The following is a 23,807-nucleotide window of genomic DNA, read 5'->3' on the forward strand; positions in this document are numbered from 1 at the left end:
CATGGAGAAGTCAGCCACGCCACCCTCGGCCTAGCCTGGGCACTTGTCGGCCATCTGGGAGGTGGCCTGGGGGACAGGGATGCCCTAGAGTCAGCGGGGGTGCAGGAGTGCTGGGAAAAGCAGCCAAAGTGCGAACCACCCCGGGAGCCCAGGTCTGCTCAGAGGTGCTTTGCTGAGGGCCTTGCCAGGGGCCCCAGCACCCTAGCGGTGTCTAGGTCCGCATTATCCTGTGGATGGGGCTCTCGGTGAAGTCGAGGAGGACGCAGAGGCCCAGTTCCCTTCCATGGAAGGCTGACTCCTGGAGATGCAGGTCCCTGCACCCCTGCAGCCCACCACCACCACCCGCCACCCCACCCCGGCTCCCAGGGCCACGGATGTGAGCTCTGGGCCGTCTGGGGCCAGGCTCTGCAGGGCTCAGGGTGTAGGAATCCCTGGGCTCCTCACAGGCGGGCACGGGCCCCCAGCAGGCCACCCTTCGCTGCTACCCCTTCCCGGTCCCCACCCCCCACCCCATCCTGCCCCCAGGAGGCAAGGAAGCGCAGTCAGGCCTTTGCGTCCGGGACTCTCACCCATGTTGCTTTTCCTGCCTAGGGCAGTCCGCCTACCTGTCACCCACACGGCAGTGGGGGTATCTGTTCCCGGTGATAAATGTTGCGTTTACAAAGGCCTCCCATGAACTTTCCCACGACGACAGTCACCACGACGAAGCTTTCCAGGCACAGGCCAAGCAAACACGCACCTTTTATCTGCGTGCAGGAGCAGAGCACGCGGGGACACGGAGCCTCCCGTGCCTGCACACTTTTGCGCAGGTGCCTCTCCGCCACGAGGCTCCAAGCTGCGGGCAGGGACACCAGCTTCCCCAAGGCTCTGCGTCCCAACCTCCTGGGAGAAGCTGAGGGGAAAGCAGACCCCCGCCCTGCGGCCCCAGCCACCTGGTTCGGAGCCCGACCTGCCCCTCGCCGGCTGGCTTCCCCGGGCCAGGTGGCTGCCCCTCTCTGGGCCTTTCCTCATCACAGACTGGAGCCCTGACTGGGCCTGCAGCACCAGGGCCTGCGATGAACAGGCGAATCTGGCAAGCGGTGGTGTTCAGTGACCATCCGCTGACTTGGACACGCAGCCACAAGTCGGACATCCTGGGCACAGAGGGAAATTCGCAGATTTCAATTTCATACTTAGGGAGGGTGGAACGTAGGCGGTCAGTGGCGGGGAAAAGAGCAAAACGAAAACGTTCTTACCTCTGGCTCGGTGATGGCAGTGCTGGCTCCTGGAGCAAGAGGGCAAATTGGAACTCCGGCCCGGTGCCCCGGTACCCCCAACCCCCGTGCTCCCTGGCCTTTTCCCAGGCTGGCCTGCCTTGCCTGCACATGGGAATCACCTGCGGAGCTTTCAAAAAAGAAGCGGGTGTCTGGGCCCAGCCCCTAGAGATCCTTAGTTGGTCTGGGTGTGGCCGCAGCCCTGGGATTTGTGCGCACTCAGTGATTCACAGAGTGCACAGGGTTGAGAGCCCCCCTCCGAGGATGGCAGGACAGGAGAGTGTGGGGGGCCACGCCTCTCTTGGGGGCCCTGCCCAGAGGGGAGACCTTGCCTGGGCCCCACATTCCCACCAACCAAAGCTAAGTTTGGTAGGGAGCAGTCTCCTCTTTGGGCTCTGGGGGCCTTTTGGGGGCACGGCCAGGTGGTGGGGCTACATGGCCAGGTGCCCCTGGTGCGGGTCTCCCCAGGAGAGCGTAAATCCCTCTGAGCTCAGCCCTGCTGTCTGTGCATACCTGCATCTCACCAGGACTGGGGTCAGGGACCACTGCGTGTGTGGTTTAGGACTTCACTGGGGCTAATCTTTACAGCCCTAGAATTCATGAGTCATTTCATCGATACTTGTTAAAGAAAACCACAAGCACGTAAGGAACAAAATGATGTTTTTATTAAAAATCATACCCATAGCACCTCTCTGTCTTCCTACAAGATTTTTTTTCTTTTTCCTTTTTTTTTTTTTTAAAGGACATCTGGTTTTCTGCACAATTCCAGAAAACATTGTTGGGAAAACTTCAGGACTGACCTAAGCTCTAGAGAACCCAGAAGGCGACGACGTTGAGAGGAGATGAGCATGCCTTGGCAGACTAGCTCAGTTCACGGGTGGCTACAGTGTTTCTGCCTTCCTGACCCGATCCATGCTATAGGGATGCTGCCCTAAGGAGAGCCCGATTGGGATACGCGGATGGATTGCTCATTGGGAGAGTAACTACACTGTGTGCCAAGGATTTGTAAAAACTAGAAACCATGCTACGTTCCATTGCGCAAACTCCATGCTTCAATCCAGTCGTGATCAAGTACAAGCACAGCATCAAAAGAAGTTTACAGAGCGTGCACGTGACCCTTCCTCCCGGCGGCGCGGAAGTTGTACCTGGCAGAGGGCCACTTCCATCGCTTTTGGGGGGGTGTGGGTCCCCACACTGCCCTAGGCCACACCGTCCTCTGCTAAGACATTTCATTCAGCACTCCTTAAAGCATGGCAGTGAGAGAAGCGGAAGGGAAGGCTGGAGGAGGTGGGGGTTCGGTTTGGGCTGATTTATCCAGGGGGAGGTGCACGAGGCCATGCCGATGTGCTTAATGCCCGTAGCTGCCCCTGCCGCTCACCTGTCTGGGGAGTGGTGCCCTGGTGCCTGGCAGAGAGGGCCGGCCCCGTGCATGTCCAGCCCTGCAGCCCCCACAGAGAGCACGGCCTCCCCGGGCCACTTTGCTGGCCCACCCTCACACGGGAAGGGCAGCTCAGCCGTCAGCACAATGTCCAATGGCCCATACGAGGGTGGGCATGGGATGGGGGCTCGGCCACTGCTCCCTGTGGGGCCCCTGAGTGATGTCACTACAGAAGGCGGCAAGAAGAGGACATTTCATCTTGTCTTAGTTAAAGGAATGTGGTTCGTTCGTGTGATGTATTTTTTTCCTCCCTGAAGTAAAGGTGAGAGGTCGGGAAGTGACACTGGTCCATGTGCATACTGCTCGGGGAGGCACAAGCCTCACTGCGAGCACCTGCTCTTCCTTTGGAGCAGTCTGCCGAGGGCCAAGGGCTGGGCTGGAGCGCAGATGCCAACAGTCCATAAGCAGCCAGTGTAGACTCAGACAGACGGTTCCACACAAAGTGAGTTCAGGGAAGGTAGAGAAAGCACGGAAAATAGAATGAACCTGAAAAAAAAGGTGTCGTGTCGTCGCAAAATCCCCAAAGCAAAGAACACACCTCAAACCAAATCGTCCTCATTCCAACACGTCATAACACTCTTCCCCCATGGTTTAAAGCAAAGTCCATATGGCTTAGAGAGCGAAGTGCACGGAAGGCGGTGTTTGTCCGCGTTTTCCACTGGGCGCCTGTCTTCCAAGAAGCTCAGTTTGTAAGCCTTGCCGTTTCCTGCCCCCTTGGCCGCTGACTTGGGGCCGAGAGGAAGGAGCCCCTTGAACCCAGGGCGCGTCCTGGCCGGTGAACTGTGGGCAGTGATTCTCACACACAAGTGGCTTTGGGCAGAGCATCGAGGATTTTTGGTTTAGAATATTTCTGCCTCCACTCAGAGAAAGAAGGCAGGACAGAGAGAAGGAAGGAAAAGGAGTGGGGGGAGAGAGAAGGAAAGGAACCCTTCCACACCCTCTTGTTTTGGAAAAACTGAAAAGGGGCTTTTCACCCACCACAAAACTCTCCTCGGTCTCCTGGGGCCACAGGAGGCCGCTCTGAAAGCAGGGGGCCCTGTGGAGCTATAGAAGGAATACAGCCGAGGAGACGCCACAGGCTGTCCACGTGGCCACGACACAGGCTCCCCCACCCTCAGGGCGCTGGCAGGCCACTCGGGAAGACTGCACCTGCCTTGTTGCCCTTGGCCTGGTGTCCACAGAGTGGCTGGGCACTGTCATGGCCCCACTCCCGCTGGCGAGGTGGGGACACCCGGCCCCCCGAGCTCTGGGCGCACTCCTGCTGGCACCGGCACCACACCCCGCACACCCGAACCTAGGCTCAGGCCTGTCGGGTCGGCCACCTGCTCCTCAGCCCTGTCAGACACCTCTCGCAAGAATAATGTGATGGCTGGAGCCGCAGCTACAGTTTGGACTTTCAGATTTGCAGCGTAGTTCATGCTATTTTCATGTAGCTGAAAAACGGAAACAAAACAATAGCAAAGGGGGGAAAAGCATTTCCAGAAACCCAGTTAAGGCTAAAAGCTGGGCTGAGGTCGGGGAAGAGAGAGCAGCAGCCTGGGGTTGGGCAGCGGGCAGTGGGCAGCGGGCAGCGGGCAGGGTGGGGAGCCTGCGGCTGTGCCAGGGGAAGGCCGGCGCCCACGAGCGCTGCAGGCCTGGCCAGGGGGGCAGTTCGGGGCCTCGTTTGCTCAGAGCTGTTTTGCTTTATTTGGAGACACTGACGCTTTTCGTCTTTCTCATGTACAAAGCTAAACAATTAATAAAAAGGCACCTGGAGACAGCAGAGACTCATTCATTTCATGTGACATATTTTAAAAAAAGATAAAAAGATTTAAAAAATACTCTGGTTAACAATGCACACCTCTTACACAACAAGCAATTCTGCAAGCGCCGTCTTGTTCTCTCTGGGTTAGCGGGGTTGGCTGTGTGCTGTGTTCTCGGGAAGGAGCTAGCTTGCTGGGTGAGGCCGGCGGGGCGCCTGCCAGCCCTGGGGGTGGTTTCCTGCTCTGCACCGTCGGGTTTAAGGGAAGAAAGGAAGAAAAGAAGGCCGGATAGTTCACCACGGGAATGACACAGGGTGCCAACCACTGAGTCGTCACCGAGTCAGGGGACCCCACCTCGCGAGCTCTGGCCCCCTCGCCGGGAACTTGACAGCTGATTCCTTGCCTAGAAACTGCGGGGGAGAATATTTTGGAGGTGGATGCGGTCGGGTGGAAAAGCGCTGAGCCCAGCGCAGACTTCGCTCTGCGGACCCCAGGAGGCAGCGAGAGCCCAGCCAGGGGTGTCACCGATGGGGACCCCGGCGCAGCTGGTTCTCCGGAGGCACAGGAGGTGGAGAAGAGGAAGGAGCGGCCTGGACGCGGGCAGACAGCTCCCTGGACCCCTGCTCTGCCTCCCCCGTAGCCTCCCTAGTTGGGCATCGGGGTGGACGAACCCAGGGCTGGGGGGGGTGTCTGAGGTCTTCCCGCCATTGCACCACTGAAATACACCTTCTCGTAAAAAGAAAAGAAAACAAAGAAACCCGCTTCCTGCAGCGATGTTACAAAAAGCCGTTAAAAAAACCTTTCTAATTGAAATCTAGTGTCCACAAGTAGGTAAAATCATCACTTATCAGAATTCTTTTTAAACAAAAGCTTGAGCTCAGTTATTGGAGTTGATTGTCTTAACAAAAGTAGGCTGGGAGGTCCGCGGAGGGCCCCCGCTGGGGCCGTCACACGAAGGAGGAGAAGCCGGTGAGTGGAGTCCTGGCGCCGGGGCCCGCGGGCGCGAACACGGCGCTCTGCGTGGTGACCACCGTGTGCAGGTGCGGCCCCGCCTCGCCGCCCGCCACTGCCTCGTACCTGTGCGGGGCGCGCCCGCCCGGGGCCCGCCGCTTCCACGAGTTGTAGTAGGTGGGGTCACTCATGTAGTGGTTGACGAAGGAGTGCTGGGGGGGCACATCCTCGGACTCGGAGTCGGTGCCCTGGGGGGACAGTAGGGTGTGAGCGGGCACCCGGGAGGGAGAGGACAGCCTCTGGGGGCAGGGTGGGCATGGGGGGTGGGGTGGCCTGGAGGGAGAGGGAAGACAGGGTGGGTGGGCATGGGGGGTAGGGAGGCAGGGGGCGGTGCATGGGAGAGGGGAAGTGTGGCCATGGGGGCATGTGGGGGGCAGCCATGGGAGACACCGGTGGCCACAGGGGGAGGGTGGCCACAGGCAGCAGGGCTGAGCCAGGAGTGGCCAGGAGGCAGGAGCCGCATTAGTTACCCAAAGTTGGAAGGTTCGAGTCAGTTCCCGCCCTCCTCCCCTTCCTCCCCTAGGCCCGCCCTCCACAGGAGGTCCGACCCCACTTCCCCAGCCTGCCCCCACCCCCAGACACCCAGCTGAGCTCAGTGTCTCCACTGCATTTACAAAGGGATGATGTGCTGTCCCAGCTGTTCCTGAGCTGCTGGACCTAATCCCTGTGTGTCCGAGCCTGTCCTCAGGAGGGGTCTACACTTCAATCTCTGCCCAGGGCAGGTCTACACAGCCTCAAGGGGGTGCTCTGTGTCCACATGGGGCAGAACTGCATGGTGGGAGCCAGGAAGGCCCAGCGTCCTCAGCTTGCCCCAAAGGGAGCCGGCCCTGACCACATGTGGGGGTGCAGATGGGGTGTTCTCTGTGGGATACACATTTCTATGTGATGTCTCATGCACGCAGACCTCTATGGGTTGGCTGCCAAGGAGGGAGGCCCTGGTGAGCCATGATGTCTAATGTCGCCGTCCACCCCTCCCTCCCCAGGCCGGAGAGACCTGACCCTGGCCACACACTACAGAAGAGCCTGCCCTGTTGACGTCTGAAGGTCAGTCTGAGAGGCTTTCTCTCCCTTTCTTTTAATAAAATAAATCAGGAGTTTCCAGTAAGAACATTTAGTCCACATAGCTTCTATGTTCATATTCTTAAAGCCAAACTCGATTTCATGGTTTTGGGGGTTGACTTTAAATTACTGAGAGCACTGCTAACAGACAGTGGAGGCTGTTCTCCCAAGAGAATGGACGCTCCTGCTTTCCCTGCCTCAGAGGTGCTGTGTGGTTCTGGGAGCTTCCTGCACCCCTGGGAGCCCTGCCACCTGCTGGGGTGGAGCCGCAGGCTGGTCAGGCTCTGCTGCCAGGCCCCACTCGGAGATGCCCAGTCCCTATACCCTGAAAATACAGCAGGTTCCTCCATGCACCCCCAGGGACCTAGCAGAGGCCTTGGACACCCTGAATATGCCAGAAATGGGTCCAGAGACATGACCTCGTCCAGCTTTCAAGTTCAAGGTAGGAAACAGGAGCCTGTGGCTGGGTAAAGCCTCTCCCCCTCCAAGATATCTCCCCACCCCGGGGCTCTGTCCTTGAAACTCTGGTGCATCTCTTCTTGAGGCTCTGATGCCTGAGCTCTGTCCTTCTTTGTCTCCCTAGACGGTGTCAGGAGGCCCCCAAATGCTGTCTCAGAATCACCAGGGAGCTTTGGGGAGAGCACAGATTCCTGAGTGTGGTTCCTGCTGTCTTGATCAAAAGGCTCTGGGGTAGGGCCAGGGAATGTGTCTTCCTTAGAAGCTCCTGCTCTGCCAGGCTGGAGTGAGGGTAGGGAAGGGGGGGAGAGCTGACTGCTTGCCCCCATCTTACATGTGGTCTGTAGAGAGACTCATGAAAGCTCTGAGCCATACGCCTGAGCCACTCTCCTCATCTGATGGGGAGGACATGGCCCCCATGCAAGAAGCTCTATCCGGGGACTAACAAACAGTGGCCTCCACTCAGGAAGCCAGGCCTGTGTCCCGCAGGCCTGTGAAAGCTGGTGGCCTCTTGGCTATGCAGAAGTCCCTCGTGGACGTGGGCAGGGGAGCCAGAGACTCCTGGGATTCTCTAGACACAGGCTGAAAATCTGGCTCTCACTGGATATTTACAGGAAAGTAATAGTAAGTCACAGATTCAGGACTTCTCAGGACATTAAATGTAAACTGTTTATGTTATGGCACAATCAACTGCTGGCAGCTGAATGCATCTGTGGTTCCTCTGCTTTTTTTTTACTGAGTCAGAGCTCATGTAAATGCGGGTCAGATGAATGTCCCCTCCTGACACATCCCAAGATGCAGAGAGTATCCAGCTCTTCCATAATGAGACAGTGATGGTGACAACAGAGCCATCCAAGAGGAGCTTCTTTTTAGCAGATGCTACTGCAGACAGAGTGACCCCCTGCATGATCTCTGACACTGCAGAGTGGCCTGTGAGGTGGGGATTTTATTCCTATTTTAGGGGTGAAGAGAGAGGCTCAGAGAGCAGGCAAGCTGCCCGGTGTCCCAGGAGGGGTGGGAGCCCTGGAGCCCTGCAGCCCAGAGGCTCCTGCTGCCTCAGCAAACATGGAACTGGCTCTCTGCTCCAGCTCTCCTTTGCATCAGCTGATCCCACTCACACCGGCCCACCCGTCAATCTCAGACCCACCGTGCTCTGAAAGCCAAAAGCTGTTTTCGTGACCTCATCTGGTGGTGAAGCCTGACTTGCGTTAGGCTCATTTGGCAGCTAACCCTGAGCTGAACTGATGTGAGACTATTTAGTGTGAATATCCTTTGGTTTTGCTGCAGAAATGCTAAGGTGTTTGATCAGAGATTGCCGCCCTGCCCCTGCAGAGGGGTCTGAGACAGATGTGGGTGCTGAGAAGAGGCCTCGACAGGAGAAGTTGGGTGGCTGTCTGGCTCACAGTGATGTCCCAGTGTTTGTGTGTGGGCTTTGACCTTCTCAAATGAACTTCAGGAAGTGATCCTTCTCTGCCTTGTCCCTCATTAGTGATTGGCTAATGGGCACACATGTGATTTGATCAGAGCCAATTGGAAACCTCCCTGGGACTCTTTGCACTTCATCTGGAAGAGCAGAGTTCTTTATGTGGCAAAGCTGGGCACCTAGAGACCCAGCCAAGAGCTTCTGTGAGACCACCCTGCAGAAACACAGGAGAAACAGGAGCCTAGGAGTGGAGGGTCACATGACACATAAGCTGGGCCTCCTGGTTTCTGCTCAGCCCTTGGCGTCTCCTCTATGAGAGAGCACTGGATTAAAATGCCATCCTTCCTCCTGCTGCTGCCTGTTCTGTTTATTGTTTATATGACATTATTATTTTTTAATGCGGATATATTTTAGTGAGTTAGGATTATTGACAGAAAGGCAATGCTGCAGGGTCCTTTTTTTTTTTTTTTTTTTTAAGTTTCCTGTGTGATACGAAGTAGTGAAGTGTGTTGGTTTCCCAGGAAACCACAGAAGGACAGCAGGTGATTGGATGTGGTGGCAGTTTCTAAAGGTGCACAGATGCCTGGCAAGCAGCTAACAGAGATAATCTCAATACTTTTGGTATTATATTTGCAAGATGAAAGAGTCAAATATTATTAGGGAATTAATTAGGTATGAGGGGGTTGGTCTAAGTTGGTTGGAGCAGGAGAGATTTTGAAAACCATTTATTTGGGTTTCGAGAACAATTTTTATAGTGTGATCTGAACAGTAGTCCTGATATAGTTCATAAGCAGTCGTGTGAAAAGCCGGTGACAGACCCTCTTATTCCTAACTGGAGAAAGATAAAGAGCCACAGCGTGTGTCATGCGACAGCGAGAGCCTAACTCAGAGTGGTTCCAATCAGGCAGGTTCCCGTGCTCCTGTGAACCTATCTGCAGAATTTCCCCTTTAAGCAATATTTCTGAAAATGGTTAAAAATATACCCTGGGGAGAAAAGGACAGCATCGCTAGTTTCTTAGTGAAAGATTAACTTCACAGAAGAGCTCTTCCAGCCAAGACCTTGCAAGGTTTCTGCTTCCTCGTTCCCTTGAGCTCTGCAGAGGAGGGTGGGCAGGAGGGGAGGGCATTACCCTCCTCACTCCTGCTTCACTCTGTGTCAAACCCTTGGCAAAGCCCAGGGCCCAGACTGTGCCATACTCTCCACCACTGGCATCTCAGTGTGCAGTGTCTTTAAACCCAGAAGCTGCCACCGGTCAGGAGGGTTAATATCAAATCTAAATCGAAATACAAGGCACTCATTAGTTAGTCCTATTTGAGATAAGTGCTTCTGGTGTATTCTGTTGCTATCCACCACTGGTTTGTTCTTCCTGCTTATCTCTCTAAGGGCTCTGTCTACAGTTCTATAAATTGACTCTGTTTCTGTGAATTTGAGGTTAAGGGACTGGGCGGAAGTCATCACTACATTTACCATCAATTACAAATGCAAAAGGCATTTCCAGAATGGCTGGTGAGGAGCTAGCAGATTCTCTTCCTGGTGGAGCAATGATTTAACTGGGGAGAGTGATTTTATAAACAGGCATTTATAGTCTCTGAAAATAGTGGCAAGGACATATAGCAAATGGAGAAAGATTTATTCCAGAAAAATCTAAATTTCAGTAAGAACAACAAGAGTCGGAGGCACTTGAACTGTGACCTGCATCACCCGCCTCCCCACTCCCATCCCCAGCTCAGTGTGATGAAAGCTCTATCTCAGGCAGGTATGGCTAAGAGAACTAGGTTCCCTTCCTCACCCTGTCCTCACCCACAGGCTGGATGGTCTATACCACTTGTGGCAGGCTGAGAACACTGAACCCCAGTTTCCTTGCCTAAACTGGCTTGTAGGGAAGACATTTTACCCTGGGAAAGGCAAGCTCAGAAGACCAGGGACTACCATCTCCACCCAGTGCCCTACTTTTACAGCAGGTGTGTCACTATGGGATAAGAGGGCCACTGTCTCCACCCTCAGCTTTGGTGCCATGACACAGAAGTCCTGCACAGTGGGGAGAGACAGTCCATTAGAACAGAGAGCTCTGGAGGGGATGGCTTTGTTTGTAACAGAGCATGCCTAAGGGCATTATTGAAAATAGCAGAGTCCTTCAGGATGAGAAATTAAGAGGAAGTTGTTAATTCCATGATTATAGCAAGCGAAGTAATAAACCTGCCAGAAGTTTAACAGAGGGAACCAGGGAAAGAGACATAGCTCAGGAGAGCCCTCTTGGGATCAGAGCAAAATTCAGATTGACAACATCTTGCCTCTACAAAAGGGCTGCATTTTAATTGGATCAAGCCATGAAGTAATGTATAGCCCAGGGCACTGTGAAAAATAATTGAGTCAACAAGTGGTGGAGGTTAAAAGCTGGGTGTGATACCAACCATGACAGACCATCCAGAATCTTAATTGGGGGAGAAAAGGGTACAAAGAGAGCCTGGCTGGGACCATTGTTATCCCTGGTATTCAGGGGGCCTGAATGCATCCCCAAGGCTGCATCTCTCAGGAGCGGCATCGGAGAGTCCACACTGTGAAGGCACCGGATTTCCATTGAACTACTCCAGCCAAGTCACTAAATAAGAAATAAGCAAACAACAAGAACAATCCTTGGGGTGGAAGAGACCAGTATTCCAAATTGGTACAATATATTAACTAAAATGACCTGTTTTCAAAAAAGTCCAGGAGAGTGTGTGCCATACAGGGGACAAAAAGCAGGTAGCCTTTGGAGGAGGCCCGAATGTTGGTTGGCAAAGATTTTGAAAGCAGCTATTATAATCTATCCATAGAACTAAAGGAAGCTGTGTTTAAAGAACAGAAGATGACAATATTGCACCAAGTAGAGACTATCAACAGAGACAGAAATTATTGCAAAAGAACCAAATGAGAAGTTTTGGCATTGAAAAATACAATAGCTAAAATGAACAATTCACAAGAAGGACCCTGCGGTCTGCTGGGTCTGGCAGAGGAAAGAATCAGGGCACCAGGAGATATTGACAGAGATTATGCAATCCAAAACACAGAGAACACACACATACACAATAAAGAGCAACCACAAAAGGAAAGAGCACCTGATAAATGTGAGCAGGTGCTGGGAGCACCACCACATGAGCCAGTCATGACAGCAGTGAAATGAGAGGAGAAGGCAAGAGGCAGAAAAACAGGGGAAAAAATGACTTCAAACTTTCCAGATTTATCAAAAGCATTAATCCACATGCCCAGAAAGCTCCACAAACACCCAGTAAGAAAAATGGAGCAAAGTCCATACCCAGATGCCTCACAGTAAAAAAGACAAAGACAGAAACTCTTGAGATCATGGACAAGGGAACTTGAATAATAGTAGGAGTTGGCTTCTAATCAGAAAAAAGCTGGGGGACAGAAGGCAATGGGGTCGATGTAGTCAAAGTGTTGAATAAAAACTGCTAACCAAGAATCTGTTCAGCAGAACTACTTTCAAAAAATGAAGGTGAAATAGACATTCTGAGATAAACAGAAATGGGAAAATTCACTGTTAGCCAACGTGCCTTACAAGAGACACTAAACGAAGACTGTCAGGTTGAAAGCAAGTGACACAGACAGAAGTTCAAATTCACATGAAAAGACAAAAGGTATCAACAAAGGTGATCACACACAGGTAACTATAAAAGATAGTATGACTGCATATTTCTTTTTCTTTCTTCTTTTATCTGAGTTAAAAAGCAATTTCATAAAATATGTATATGATTGTATTGTTGGGCCTATAATGTATAGAAATGTAACATACTTAACAATAATAGCATAAAGGAGGAAGCTGGGTGAAGAAATGGCACCCAATGGTGACTTGAATCCACAGGAAGAAATGAAGAGGACCAGAAAAAGTACATAAACAGGCTAAAGTGGTAAACTCCAGAAACATACTTGCTCTCCTTTCCTCTCTTGACTTCCTTAAAAGACATATAGTTCTGTAAAGTAGTAACTATCAAAATGTATTCTTGAGTTTGTAACCATATGGATATACGGACATAACATGTATAATAATAGCATAGAAAGGGGAGGAGGCTGTAGAGCTGTATAGGAGTAAAGTTTCTATATATCACTGAGATTTAGTATAAGTCTTTCTTAAAAAAATATTTGTGTGTGTGTGTGTGTGTGTGTGTGTGAGAGAGAGAGAGAGAGAGAGAGAGTGAGCGAGCGACAGAGAGACAGAGAGAATGCACTTGTGCATGAGCCAGGGTAGGGGGGCAGGGCAAAGGAAAGAATCTCAAGCAGACTCCCCACTGAGCATGGAGATTCATGTAGGGCCTAATCCCAGGATCCTGAGACAGACCTAAGCCAAAATCAAGAGTTGAATGCTTAACCAAATGAACCACCCAGGTACCCTAGTATAAATCTTAAGTAAATGTTGATACTAGAGCAACCAGTAACAAAAATAACTGGAAAAACAGAGTAAAAGCAAAAGTTAAGCAAATTAAAATGGTACATTAGAAAATTTTCCTTAAAAAAAGAACAAAGTGGGATGCCTGGGTGGCTCAGCAGTTTAGCACCGCCTTCAGCCCAGGGCCTGATCCTGGAGATCCGGGATTGAGTCTCACATCAGTCTCCCTGCATGGAGCCTACTTCTCCCTCTGCCTGTGTCTCTGTCTCTCTCTCTCTCTCTCTCTGTGTCTCTCATGAATAAATAAATAAATAAAATCTTTTTTAAAGAAGGAAAAAGTAAGTGGGGGAAAAAGAGGAATAAAGATATGAGACATATAAAAGACAGTTGTCAAAATGCAGATGTAAATTCTACCTTAGCAGTAATTACATTAAATGTGAATGGGTTAAACAATCTAGTCAAAAGGCAGAGACTGGCAGAGCAAAAAAAAAAAAAAAAAAAAAAACCTGATATGCACCAGCTACATACTGTTTATAAGAGACACATTTTAGATTCAAAGATACAAACAAGTTGAAAGTGAAAGAATGGAAATGATATACCATGTCAACAGTAACCAAAAGAGAACCAGAGTGGCTGAGTAATATCAGACAAAGTAATCTTGAAGACAAAATTGTTACCAGAGACAAAAGAGACATACTATACTACTGAAAGGGTCAATCCACCTAGAAGATGTAACTATTATAAACATATATCTACCTATGACAGAGCTGCAAAATACACAAAATTAAACTGACAGAATTGGAGTGAGAAACAGACAGTTCAACAATAGCTGGAGACATCAATACATTAGTGGATGGCAGAAGGTCAAAAATCTAGGTGACTTCCACGGTGCCGTAAATCAGCCAGGCCCCACAGACAGAGTACTCCACACAACTGCAGAGTAACATGCTCTTTTCAAGTGTGTATGGAACATTCTTCAGGCACAGACCATAAAACAAGACCCAATAAATTTAAAAGAATTTAAAATATACAAAGCATGTTCCTAGGCCACAGTGGAAGAAAATTAAAAAATCAGTAACAGAAGGACATTTGGGAAATTCACAAATATGAGGAAATTAAAAACATACTCCTAAATACCCAATGTTCCAAATGGGTGAATTGTGTGGTGTGTGAATTACATCTCAATCAAGCTGTTTAATAAATGTGGTTCACAGCAAACTCCCATCTGAGCTGGCACTTCTGAGATGATGAACATCCCCAGGTCCCTCTGTTGGGATCCCCATGAATATTTAGTGCCTACAAATCTCCCAAGTGTACAAGGTTCAAAGACAGGATCTAGCAAGATTATAAAGTGATGAACTCTGGAAAAAAAGATGGGCCTCACTGTTTCTACCCAAGGACCCAGAGAGAAGACAGAAGCCAGGCATAGGAATTCTCAGCTGGACTCCATGGGGCTTCAGCTGGAGGCGACTGTCAGAGCTTCCTCGGAGGGGAAGGATCTGGACCTCCAGATCCTAGATGAAATTCTGCATGTACATAGAGAGAGCATCTACACCTCTCATCAGGTTCCTGATAGAGCTCTTGACCCAGAAAGCATTGGGAACCTTGAGAGGCACCTGTGGGAATTGTAAAAGGAGCCCCTTCCTCCTAGCACAGGGCTTGCTGAGAGAGGAGGGCCCGCCCCTCTGGTGGGTGCTTAGCCACAGTCATAAAGCTAGGACAACTCAATTCTGTGCAACAGGTCTTCTGGGCAGGACAGAACTGGGAGCCTGGCACTCAGGTCTGCCTCTCAAGGCTCCCCCACTCCCACACACCATCAGCACATCCAGGGAAGACATAAAAACTTCCATAAGTTTCGACTCTGCCCTCTATTATATGAGGATCATCACAACGTCCTTGCAGGATTTAGAATCAATTCCACACCCCTCTCTCTGACACCTGCCATCCTCCCTTCTTCCCTTCCTCCCTTCTCCACTCTCTGTGCCTGTGTGTGTATGTAAGTGTACATGTTTTGCACATATAGGCATGTATGTATATGCGTAGCTCAGTGCCTCCAAAAAAGCTTTAAATCCTCCATAAAAAACACCTAAATTTGCATCTCAAAACAACCTACATGTGTGAGAGGAGAAATAGGCTAAATGCTCCCCATCAACCCATTTTGAGAATGCTTTCATGAACAGAGTTCAAAAATCATGCGTCCAAGTCTGGCTACTGTAGGAATGGGTGCTGAGCTGGAGAAGACGGTGGAGGCCAGGGCTCAGCCAAGCTCGGGATGACCTCAGACTTAGTCTTGCTGGTTGGCCAAGGAGGAAAATTGCTCTACTTCATGCGGCTGGTATGAGCATGAAATCAGTGTGCTGGCCCATAGTAGGTGCTCAACTGGTGCCTAGCATCTGTTGGACTGTCACTAGGTCGACCTGCACGGCTAATATGTGAGGGCTGTGAGCACTGAATGTGGGGTCTGAATGCCCTAAACAGCCTCAGGCCCCAGAATTACAGAAGACACCCCTGGCAGGTGCCATGCGAATGCGTTTCTAATTGCTGAACCAGAATTGTCTGCTGCAAGGCCATCCCTACTCATTCCCAACACGTGGCTTTTGGTGCAAGCAGCTAGACACAGCATGAAAAGAGCTGCTATTTCCTTATCACAAAAAGGCAGGTCAGTTTTGCAGCATTTCACTTGACAGCGCCTTGATTTCAGACAAATGTACCTTTCTGGACATCTGCAGCACTGCTTGCTGTTTTCCCCATGCCCAAGGCTGAAGTACAGACAGGGCGCCCCGTGTCCTCTGTAAACAGAAAGCTCGAAGCAGAGCAGACTCCGTGTCACACTGAAGCCCACCTGCTGTCCCCTCTCACTTGGAGTTCATGTACAAAGCACAATTTAAAAGAAGCCATTTTATTGAGCCTCGGGGCTTAATCAGGCCTGAATTCGGGTCCAAATGAAGGTGAGACTTATTTTAGATTAAATATTGATTTAGCGTATGAATGCCAAGAGGTGGGGCAGCAAACAGCTTGGTGATTTTCCTCTCTCTCAAGACTTGGCATATGTGAAATAAAAAAAGTTTAGGACTGATAGAAGACCACCTCTCTAATTGCCACTTCAGCTGGGTTTGCTCATGTAACGCTGACACAGCACCGCTGTGGGGAAAGGCACACCCGGGGGTGGAGGTAGGGGGAGTGCTGAGCCCCTGGGTGGTCCTCCCCCGCCTGCTCCCCTGACAGAGGCCTTGCCCCCGGGTGTGCTCAGCTTCACGCTTTAACACTCAGATGCTCAGCAGGCTTCATACCTGCAGGCCCCTGGGTCCTGGGTGGGGAGAACCTCCTGGGGCAAGATCTCCCTGGTGCATCTGCTCAGTGAGGACAGGGACAAGTCAGAGCTCACCAGGCCCTGTACCTGTCCCAGAATGGCACTGGCTCATCCCCCTTCACAGAAGGAAGCCAGGCAGGTGGGAGGGGCAGGGGTTGCGGCGGGGGGCGGGGGGGGAGCGGTCCCAGATAAGTTGGATTTGGCAGGCTCAGGCCATCTGCCACTCCAGCTGGGGTCTAGACACCAGGTTCTACAATCACCACCAGAGATAAAACACAGTTATTCCTGGAAGCCAAAAGGAAAGTGAGCCAGCTTCAGGATCAGAAGCCTCTGGGCGAGGTAGTGACCTGAGAGCTGGCTGGTACCAGGACCTCCAGGCCTGAGGAACTGAAGCACCATACTTTACTTATCTGCAAAAAGGAGTCACTCGCCCCTGGCCCTGCTTCCCTGTGCGGCTGCGGCGAGACTCAGCTGGGACCAGAGGGCACCTTGGGATGGCAGAGGGCTCCTCCCGGAGGCAGGGGATGGCGGCCACAGCCACTGACCTCTGATTCTGAAGCGTCCACCGACTTCTCCTTGAGGTTGGCACTTTCGGTCAGCACAGTTCCGTTGTACTTGTTGCAGATGTCTTCATCTGAGTAGTGCAGCCCGCCGGGGCTGGGCCGGGGCGGCGACCTAGGGCAGGGATGGGGCCGCCAGGGATGGCGGGCGCGGGCTCAGGGCAGCTCTGGGACACAGGTACCTCCCCTGCCCCACCCTCTGGCCTCCTGCCCTGCTCTCTGGCCACTGTCATGTCAGTGGGAGGACATTGCACAGCCTCACCAGAGGGCCAGCCCACAGAGGGCCAGCCTGGGGTGGCCAGGCCTCCCGAGACCACTCCCCTCCTGCCTGGGACACAGCTTCCTTTTGTATCTCCAGAAAAGGATGCAGATGCCCTTCGCCCCTGCCATGCTCAAACCCCTAGGCTCAAAGCCACCCTGCTGGAGTTTGGGGGTGCCCATGGACACGGTGACATCGTGGCTGGCACCCCCAGCCCTGTCTGGTTCAGATCTGTGGGCAGATGTGGCACACTTGAGTTACGGCTGCTGTGTCCCTACCTGGTCCCATTCTTCTTCGAGAAGGTGTTCTTGACATTGAGGTGACGGCTGTTGAGTTCCAAGGCAGCAAACCCCCCGTTGTCCAGGGTCACAGACTCCTCCATGTTGGAGATGCTCTTACCTACAGCCGGGACGGGAGAATGGGTCCAGATGTTCCAGTAAAGGGCTGGCTGCAGCTATGCCGAGCCCCGCTGCCGGCCTACAGGTGTTCACGGGCTTCCTGCCGAAGCAGAGCCCAGAGCTCCCTGCTGGAGCTCACGAGGCAGGCGGAGGCGCGCTGGGGCCGAGGCTGCGTGTCCAGGACAATGGCGGACATTTCCGTGTTTATGTTTCCTGATGCCAAAGTACTGGTATTCTTACCGGTGTTTTATGAAAGAGTCTTCAGAATGCATAAACTTTTTTAAAATCGGGAAATTAAATATTTAATACATGTCAAAATAAAAAACTCACGGCCAGGTAACAAAATAGTAAGTAGAAAGTAGATTTACAGGGAGTGATAGCAGAGGGAACAGGGTATTTTGGGGTGGAGAAAATGTTCTAGAATCGGCTGTAGTGATGACTGCACATATCTGTCAATATACAAAAAGCCACTTAAAAACAAGTATATAAATACATATGAAAACATATTCTGGGCAGCCCGGGTGGCTTAGTGGTTTAGCGCTGCCTTTGGCCCAGGGTGTGATCCTGGATACCCGGGGTCGAGTCCCACGTCGGGCTCCCTGCATGGAGCCTGCTTCTCCCTCTGCCTGTGTCTCTGCCTCTCTCTGTCTCTCTCTCTCTGTCTCTCTCTCTCTGTCTCTCGTGGATAAATAAATAAAATCTTAAAAAAAAGAAGACATATTCTAAGATATATCAGCAGATCAAACAAGTAACAGTGAAGTTGTGAGAAACCAAAGGAGCAGTAGAGTTTCTGATGGCTTCTGTCCCATCCAGGCTGTCCCTGCGCTGGGGCTGTCTGCCCTCTTCCCCCAGAATTCTCTGGGTTATCCTGTTCTTCCCGCAGCTCACAGAATGTCAAGGACCAGAGGGAATCTCCCAGGCCTCCTCCTTTACTCCCAGAGGCCCTCAGAGCCTCCCGCTGTGCATTTTTTACATATTTGCTTCCCTATGATCTGCCTTACACACACACACACACACACACACACACACACACACTGGCTGGACACAGCTCCTGGAGGCAGGTGAGGACCTGTTTTTCTCCTGCTGTCCCAGCCTCCAGGACAGGGATCTGCTCCAGGTTTGTTAAGAACCTCATGGCGCCCTCTCTGCTATGAGCCCAGTACCCCTGGACCGGCCCAAAAGCTGGAGGTGTGCAAGGGGTGTGCAGCAGAGAAAGAGGACAGAACCGAGATCAGCAGGTGGGGGACAGAACTGTTGGCTGGCACGGATCAGGGCAGACGAGAGGGTGAGCAGGTAAAAACTGCTCTTGGAAAGGAAATCCCATGAGGACGGTGGTGTGAGGAAGCGCAAGAAGGTTCTGCACGGCTCCAACAGCAAGGCAGACATGCTAGGAGACAAGTAGCTTTTTTTTCCTAGGCTTCAATTATGATGTTAAATTAATACTCCAGGGTGACGCGGAGTATCAGAAGCTGCAGGTCAGATCTGTCTTTTCAGGCCTGTTTTCCAGATGCAGAAGGAGAGTGAAAAGCGGGGAGATTTTCTATGCGCCAGACACAGGATTCTGTAATAGCATTAACTCAGTAAAATGACATGCCATTCATACATAGTAAATCCCACAGGAATAAAATCTGATTTACGAACACTTGTTAGAAGTGAATTTATACAGAAAAAAATAAATCCTTTCTTGGAGGAATGAATTGCTTAATGTTAGGAAAGCAAATGGCGAGGTGCCTGGCTCTGTTAACCCTCTAGGCGCAGTGAGAGATGCTGCGGTGGGGGTGGGGGTGGGGGGGGTCAGTGTGGAGGCCAGGGGAGCCGCTCAGCCCAGTGCCTCATCCCCAGCGGCCCACGTGCCCACTCGTCTGAGGGAGAACCCCATCAGGGATCTGCCTTCCTAAGAAGCAAAGGCAGGTGGGCTGGTGGAGAAAGCTCCAGCTGTGTGACCTGTCCTGCCTCTGCAGTGACACCAGAGAGCTGGTCATGCATGTGGCCCAGCTACAGCTGTGTGGGGTGGGAACGGTCCAGAGCACAATTACATTCTAGTGGTGCAAAGAACGGGTCTCAGGGGTAATTATGACAATTTTTTTAAAATTGAGGAGAATAGGGACACCTGGGTGGCTCAGTGGTTGGGCGCCTGCCTTTGGCTCGGGGTGTGATCCTGGAGTCCTGGGATCGAGTCCCACATCAGGCTTTCTTCATGGAGCCTGCTTCTCCCTCTGCCTGTGTCTCTGCCCCTTTCTCTATGTCTCTCATGAATAAATAAATACATTTTAAAAAAAATTCTCAAAAAATTTAAAAAAATAAAATGCATCAAGTGTACTAATCTGAAGCCTTTGGAGTGTTTTGTGTTATGTGTATAACCCACCGTTGGCATAGAGATACAGAACAGAGCACTCCCAGAACCCCGAGGGGTTCCCTCATGGAGCTTCTCTGTGCTTCTATGCCAAGAGACAATCACGTTTTGTCTTCTAGAAACCCCCACCCATTTGGGTTGTTCCTGACCTTCCTATATATGGAGTCCAGCTTTGCGCCATGTCCATTTGTCCATTTCTCTGATGGGGGTGATCCATGCAGCAACAAGCACTTATTGAGCACCTACTGTGTGCCAGGCCTGGCCCTTATACTGAGGAATGCAAAGGTGAGCCAGGCATCAGAGGGCTGGAAGCTGGAATGAGGGGCATGAGGCGAGGGATAAGCTGGTCTGTGGTTGTACCCATAGAGTGTTTCCACATGTGGCTCCAGGAGCCACACCTACATTTCTGAGATGCACCCAGCTCACTGTTCTCGTGATACTGAGTAGTGTGATTCATCTGTTTGACACTTTACAAGTCCTGTGAAAAAATACTGTTGCATTTGGGCAGTGGTGTAGATGAGGCAACAGACTGAGGGAGGCCCAAACCACCCACATGACGGATCCAAGACATAAGGCTCATTGGCGGGCAGAGCCAGGTCCAGAACCTGGGTGTGCTACGCCGAGCTGCCTCCCAAAGGAAATCTGCTGCACCTACTTTATCACCCACAGGCCAACAAAGACAGAGTGGATGCCCACACCATGGATCCCGGGTGGAGAGAGAGAGAGAAAGTCAACATTTTGGCTTCCCAGTGCCCCGGCACTTTTGGAGGCGGGGGGTAGGGGGTAGGGGAGTCAAGGCAGGCGTCCCACCTGTGCTGCAGCTCCTGTATCTTCTATTCTGTCCGTGCAAGACCAGGGCAAACACCACCAGCAGGATGACTATCAGGCTGGAAAGCGCCATCACCAGGAGAAACCACCACTCCTCGTAGAACGGGGTTTCCACTTGAGCTGCAGGGCACATGAACACACGGTCACCCATGACAGACTCCTGCCACCTGTCTCCAGACCAGGTGGTGGGGCTTCTAGTGCAGGGGGGTGAGGGAGGGTGTGATGGGCAGCCCTGGAGTCACAGGAAAGATGAACCCCCCACCTGAGATGGGTTAGGTGGCTGATTGGCTGGCTTCCCAGACATAAGCTCGGCCACGATGGGCCCCTCAGTGGGCTGCTCCTCCTCGGTGGGAACCGGCTCTGGCCCTTCTGGAGCCCAGCTCCTGTCTCAGAGCTCGCCCTGTCCTTGTCCATCCACCACCCTTCCCGTGACTTCCCCTGATTTCATCTGCTTACAGCTGGTGTCTGGAGTAAAGGGAGGAAGGTGCCTCCCAGTTGGCCCCTGGGGCCCCTCACGCTCTCCACCATGGCCACCACCCTACAACCTCTTTCCAGCAGCTTCGCCTCTTTCTGACTTCCCCCAATCCCTTTTGCACATTGTTGCCAGAGAGATCTTCCTCCGATGGAAACCAACGGTCCCTCCCTAAAAGCCTTCAGTGGCCCCACATTAGCCACAGGGCACAGTCCAAGCCCGTGAGGCCCCGTGGTCTGACTCCTGCTCACTCCTGGTGCTGGATCCCCACCACACCTGTGTAGAAACCTCTCGTCGAAAGCGTTCCCCACTGGCTACCTCTGCCACAGCAGGCCTCCCCGAAGGCCGGGGCTGTGTTTTATTTATTATGTGCCTCCAGCAAAACTGAGCAGAACAACTGGCCCCATCCTTGGATATGTTTTTTGAGAGACAAACAGAAAAAGTTCATTTAAAAGTTGCTTTGAAGAAGGATATCCTTCTTGCTCATGTTTTATTCTGTTTACAAAGAACAGAAAAATGGGAAATGTTTCTTGGTAGGTGCTGGCTGGCCGTCGGGTCCCACTGGTGCCTTCCACATGCCCCCCTGCAGGGGAGCTGGCTGGGAGGCAGCGGACACAGGACGGAATGGAAAGCCTCTTGTGGGCAAGGCCCACGGTCCACCTCCCAGCTACTGAAGCCCACAGAAAACACATCTACCTTGTGCTAAATCTCTCCCTCATGGAGAAAAATGTGTGCACACTGGGGATAAAAGGGGGGGGGGGTTGTTGACTTTGGATCATGCAGCTGCATAGGGCTTCTTGGGAGATGGCAGGATTCCAAATCCAAACATGTGAGTGGTTTTCAGGCTGCACACAACGTGCTCCATATAATGAGCCAACAAATCCCAACTGACCACCCAGTCAGGCCTGGAAAAGAAAGGCCTCGGTGGCCGCAGGAGGCCTCCCGCCCAGGGAGCACCGCAGATCTGCCGTCGGGCCCGAGGCGGAGCAGACAGGTGCTGACCTGTTGGCTGCTCTGAAGGACGCAGGAAGCTGACCGCAGCCCCCCAGCTGCCTGGCTACCAAGAGTGTGCAACGGGCTTTGGGGGAACGGCGTGCCCACGGGCCCAGGAACAGAAGGGCGAGGGGGCCGTGTTCTCCCGCAGGAACCAGCCTATGCGCTCGGCTGCCTTCGTGTGGGACAGCGAAAGGCTCTGTGCATTTGGAATTGCTTTACGTGGATTTTTTACAGAGGAACCGAGAAGCGCAAACCTTGAATCTCTCAATTGGGGTGATGGGTGCCCAGGGATTCCTTATTCTCTTGTCTCTCTTATGTTAAACTTTTCATAAGAAAAATGGAGGAAATGAGAAAATTTTGATTTTTTCTAAGTCTTACTGTTAAGCAAGCTGGCAGTGTGCTGGGTCCCCTTCTGGCTGCCAGCCCCGCGGGGCCCCAGCCTGCCCACGGACACTGTGCTTCCTCCAAATTCATGGCAAAGAGCAGACAAAAGACGTTTTCAATTTAAACCAGGGTAGTGGGCAGCTTAAACGAATCTACGTGCAGGGGAAGTGCGACATGTCACTCTTGATCAGAGGGGCGTCAGTCTGGTTTCTGGCCTTGCCTGTGCCCCTGCCTGCGCCGCGCTGCCAGCTACCTTCCTGAACCACCTTCATGCTGCTCCCTGCGATCCCTCCAGCTGCTGGGCTGATCCACTGTAGGGCCCTGGGTGGCATGACACCGTGTTTTGTGGGGTCCTCGCAGGGGGGGTCCTCCAAGCCGCCCCCGTAATGCCAAGTGTAGCTGGGGTTGAGGCCGGCCTCCTCGGTCCTCCCTGCCTGGGGTCCCGCTGCTGGGACTTTATCTCTGCTGCTCCTTTCTCCTGTGTCCTCACCCCTATGCACCCCTCACCACCCAGCTGCACGCCCCCCCTCTTCCAAGAAGTGCTTCCTGGCTCCCGGAGGGCACTTCCCCCCATTGCCACACCTCTTGCCAAATGGCTGGTGAGGGCAGCTAGTCTGTCATCTCTGGGAAAGAAGGGGGCTCATCATCCCAGGTGGCCCCTCAGCCATCTCGGGGGAGGCCCTGATCAAGCACAACTTGGGTCCGGCGGCTGCTGGGGTGGTCTCTGCATTTCAAGCTTCATACAAGGCTCCCAAGTAAGGAACCTTCAGCCAGTGGGAGGGGCTGGGGACTGCACTGGGCCTGGGGATGCCTTCACCCCAGACAGCACACTGCTTAGCTCAAGCTGACTGCTCTGACTCTGGCCTGGGTCTCTGATTACGAAAAAATGAGACAGAAATTAAGACTTGCTCAAGCACAGTGTGGTGAGGACAGTGAGGGGTCTGGTGGTGGTGGTGGTCACATGGGCTCGGGTGTACACCTCTCCCCACCAGCACCGTGTCCTCCAGGCTGTGCCCCCGTCTCCTATCGAGTCTGCACAAAGCCTAGTGCATCCCTGGTTCTTCCACCGTGGCTCCAAGTCACCCCCTCCCCCCTGAGAGGGAAGAGCTTCGCCCTGAGAGTTCCTTCCTCGGGCAGGGCTCCCTACCTGACACGGCCATGGAGGGGCTGCTGGGCTCCCCATAGCCCGCCTGGTTAACGGCCACCACCCGGAACTCATAAGTCACTCCCTGCCTGAGCTTGTCCAGGCTGACGCTGTAGGATGTGGCACTCCGGGGGATGTCCTTCACAAACATATCCCATAGGCCTTCATCTGAAGAGACAACAAGAGAGCAGAGGTTAGGTTTGCTTTTTTCCTGCCTTTGACATGGCGCCTGCCCTGCTGTGGATTCATAGCCACCCTGGCTGAAGGCCCCTGATTTGAGAGCCAGAGGCCAGTTAAGTAGCATGGGGCGGGGGGCTGGGGAGGAGGCCAGCCTCTCCCATG

At 52.5% G+C, this 23,807-nt stretch overlaps 1 protein-coding gene across 14 annotated transcripts in view; it reads right to left on the reverse strand.

Annotated features, from left to right (window-relative positions):
- Nucleotides 1-1,896: 1,896 nt before the first annotated feature.
- SDK1 (sidekick cell adhesion molecule 1) overlaps nucleotides 1,897-23,807 on the reverse strand; it is a 911,663-nt gene continuing 889,752 nt past the window's right edge. For 12 of the 14 annotated variants that reach the window (XM_049111183.1, XM_049111182.1, XM_035717440.2 and 9 more), the window contains 5 exons: nucleotides 23,469-23,633; nucleotides 20,452-20,589; nucleotides 17,169-17,289; nucleotides 16,617-16,746; nucleotides 1,897-5,632 (listed from right to left, as the gene is read on the reverse strand). In XM_049111183.1, the coding sequence (XP_048967140.1) occupies nucleotides 5,381-5,632; nucleotides 16,617-16,746; nucleotides 17,169-17,289; nucleotides 20,452-20,589; nucleotides 23,469-23,633 (806 nt within the window). In that variant the 3' untranslated portion in view covers nucleotides 1,897-5,380. Of the gene's footprint in view, nucleotides 5,633-10,077; nucleotides 10,983-16,616; nucleotides 16,747-17,168; nucleotides 17,290-20,451; nucleotides 20,590-23,468; nucleotides 23,634-23,807 lie in introns of those variants that run through there. The other 2 variants (XM_035717437.2, XM_049111184.1) reach the window with 2 other exon arrangements.

The sequence above is a fragment of the Canis lupus genome, chromosome 6, assembly GCF_003254725.2.
Source record: "Canis lupus dingo isolate Sandy chromosome 6, ASM325472v2, whole genome shotgun sequence".
NCBI lineage: Eukaryota > Metazoa > Chordata > Mammalia > Carnivora > Canidae > Canis > Canis lupus.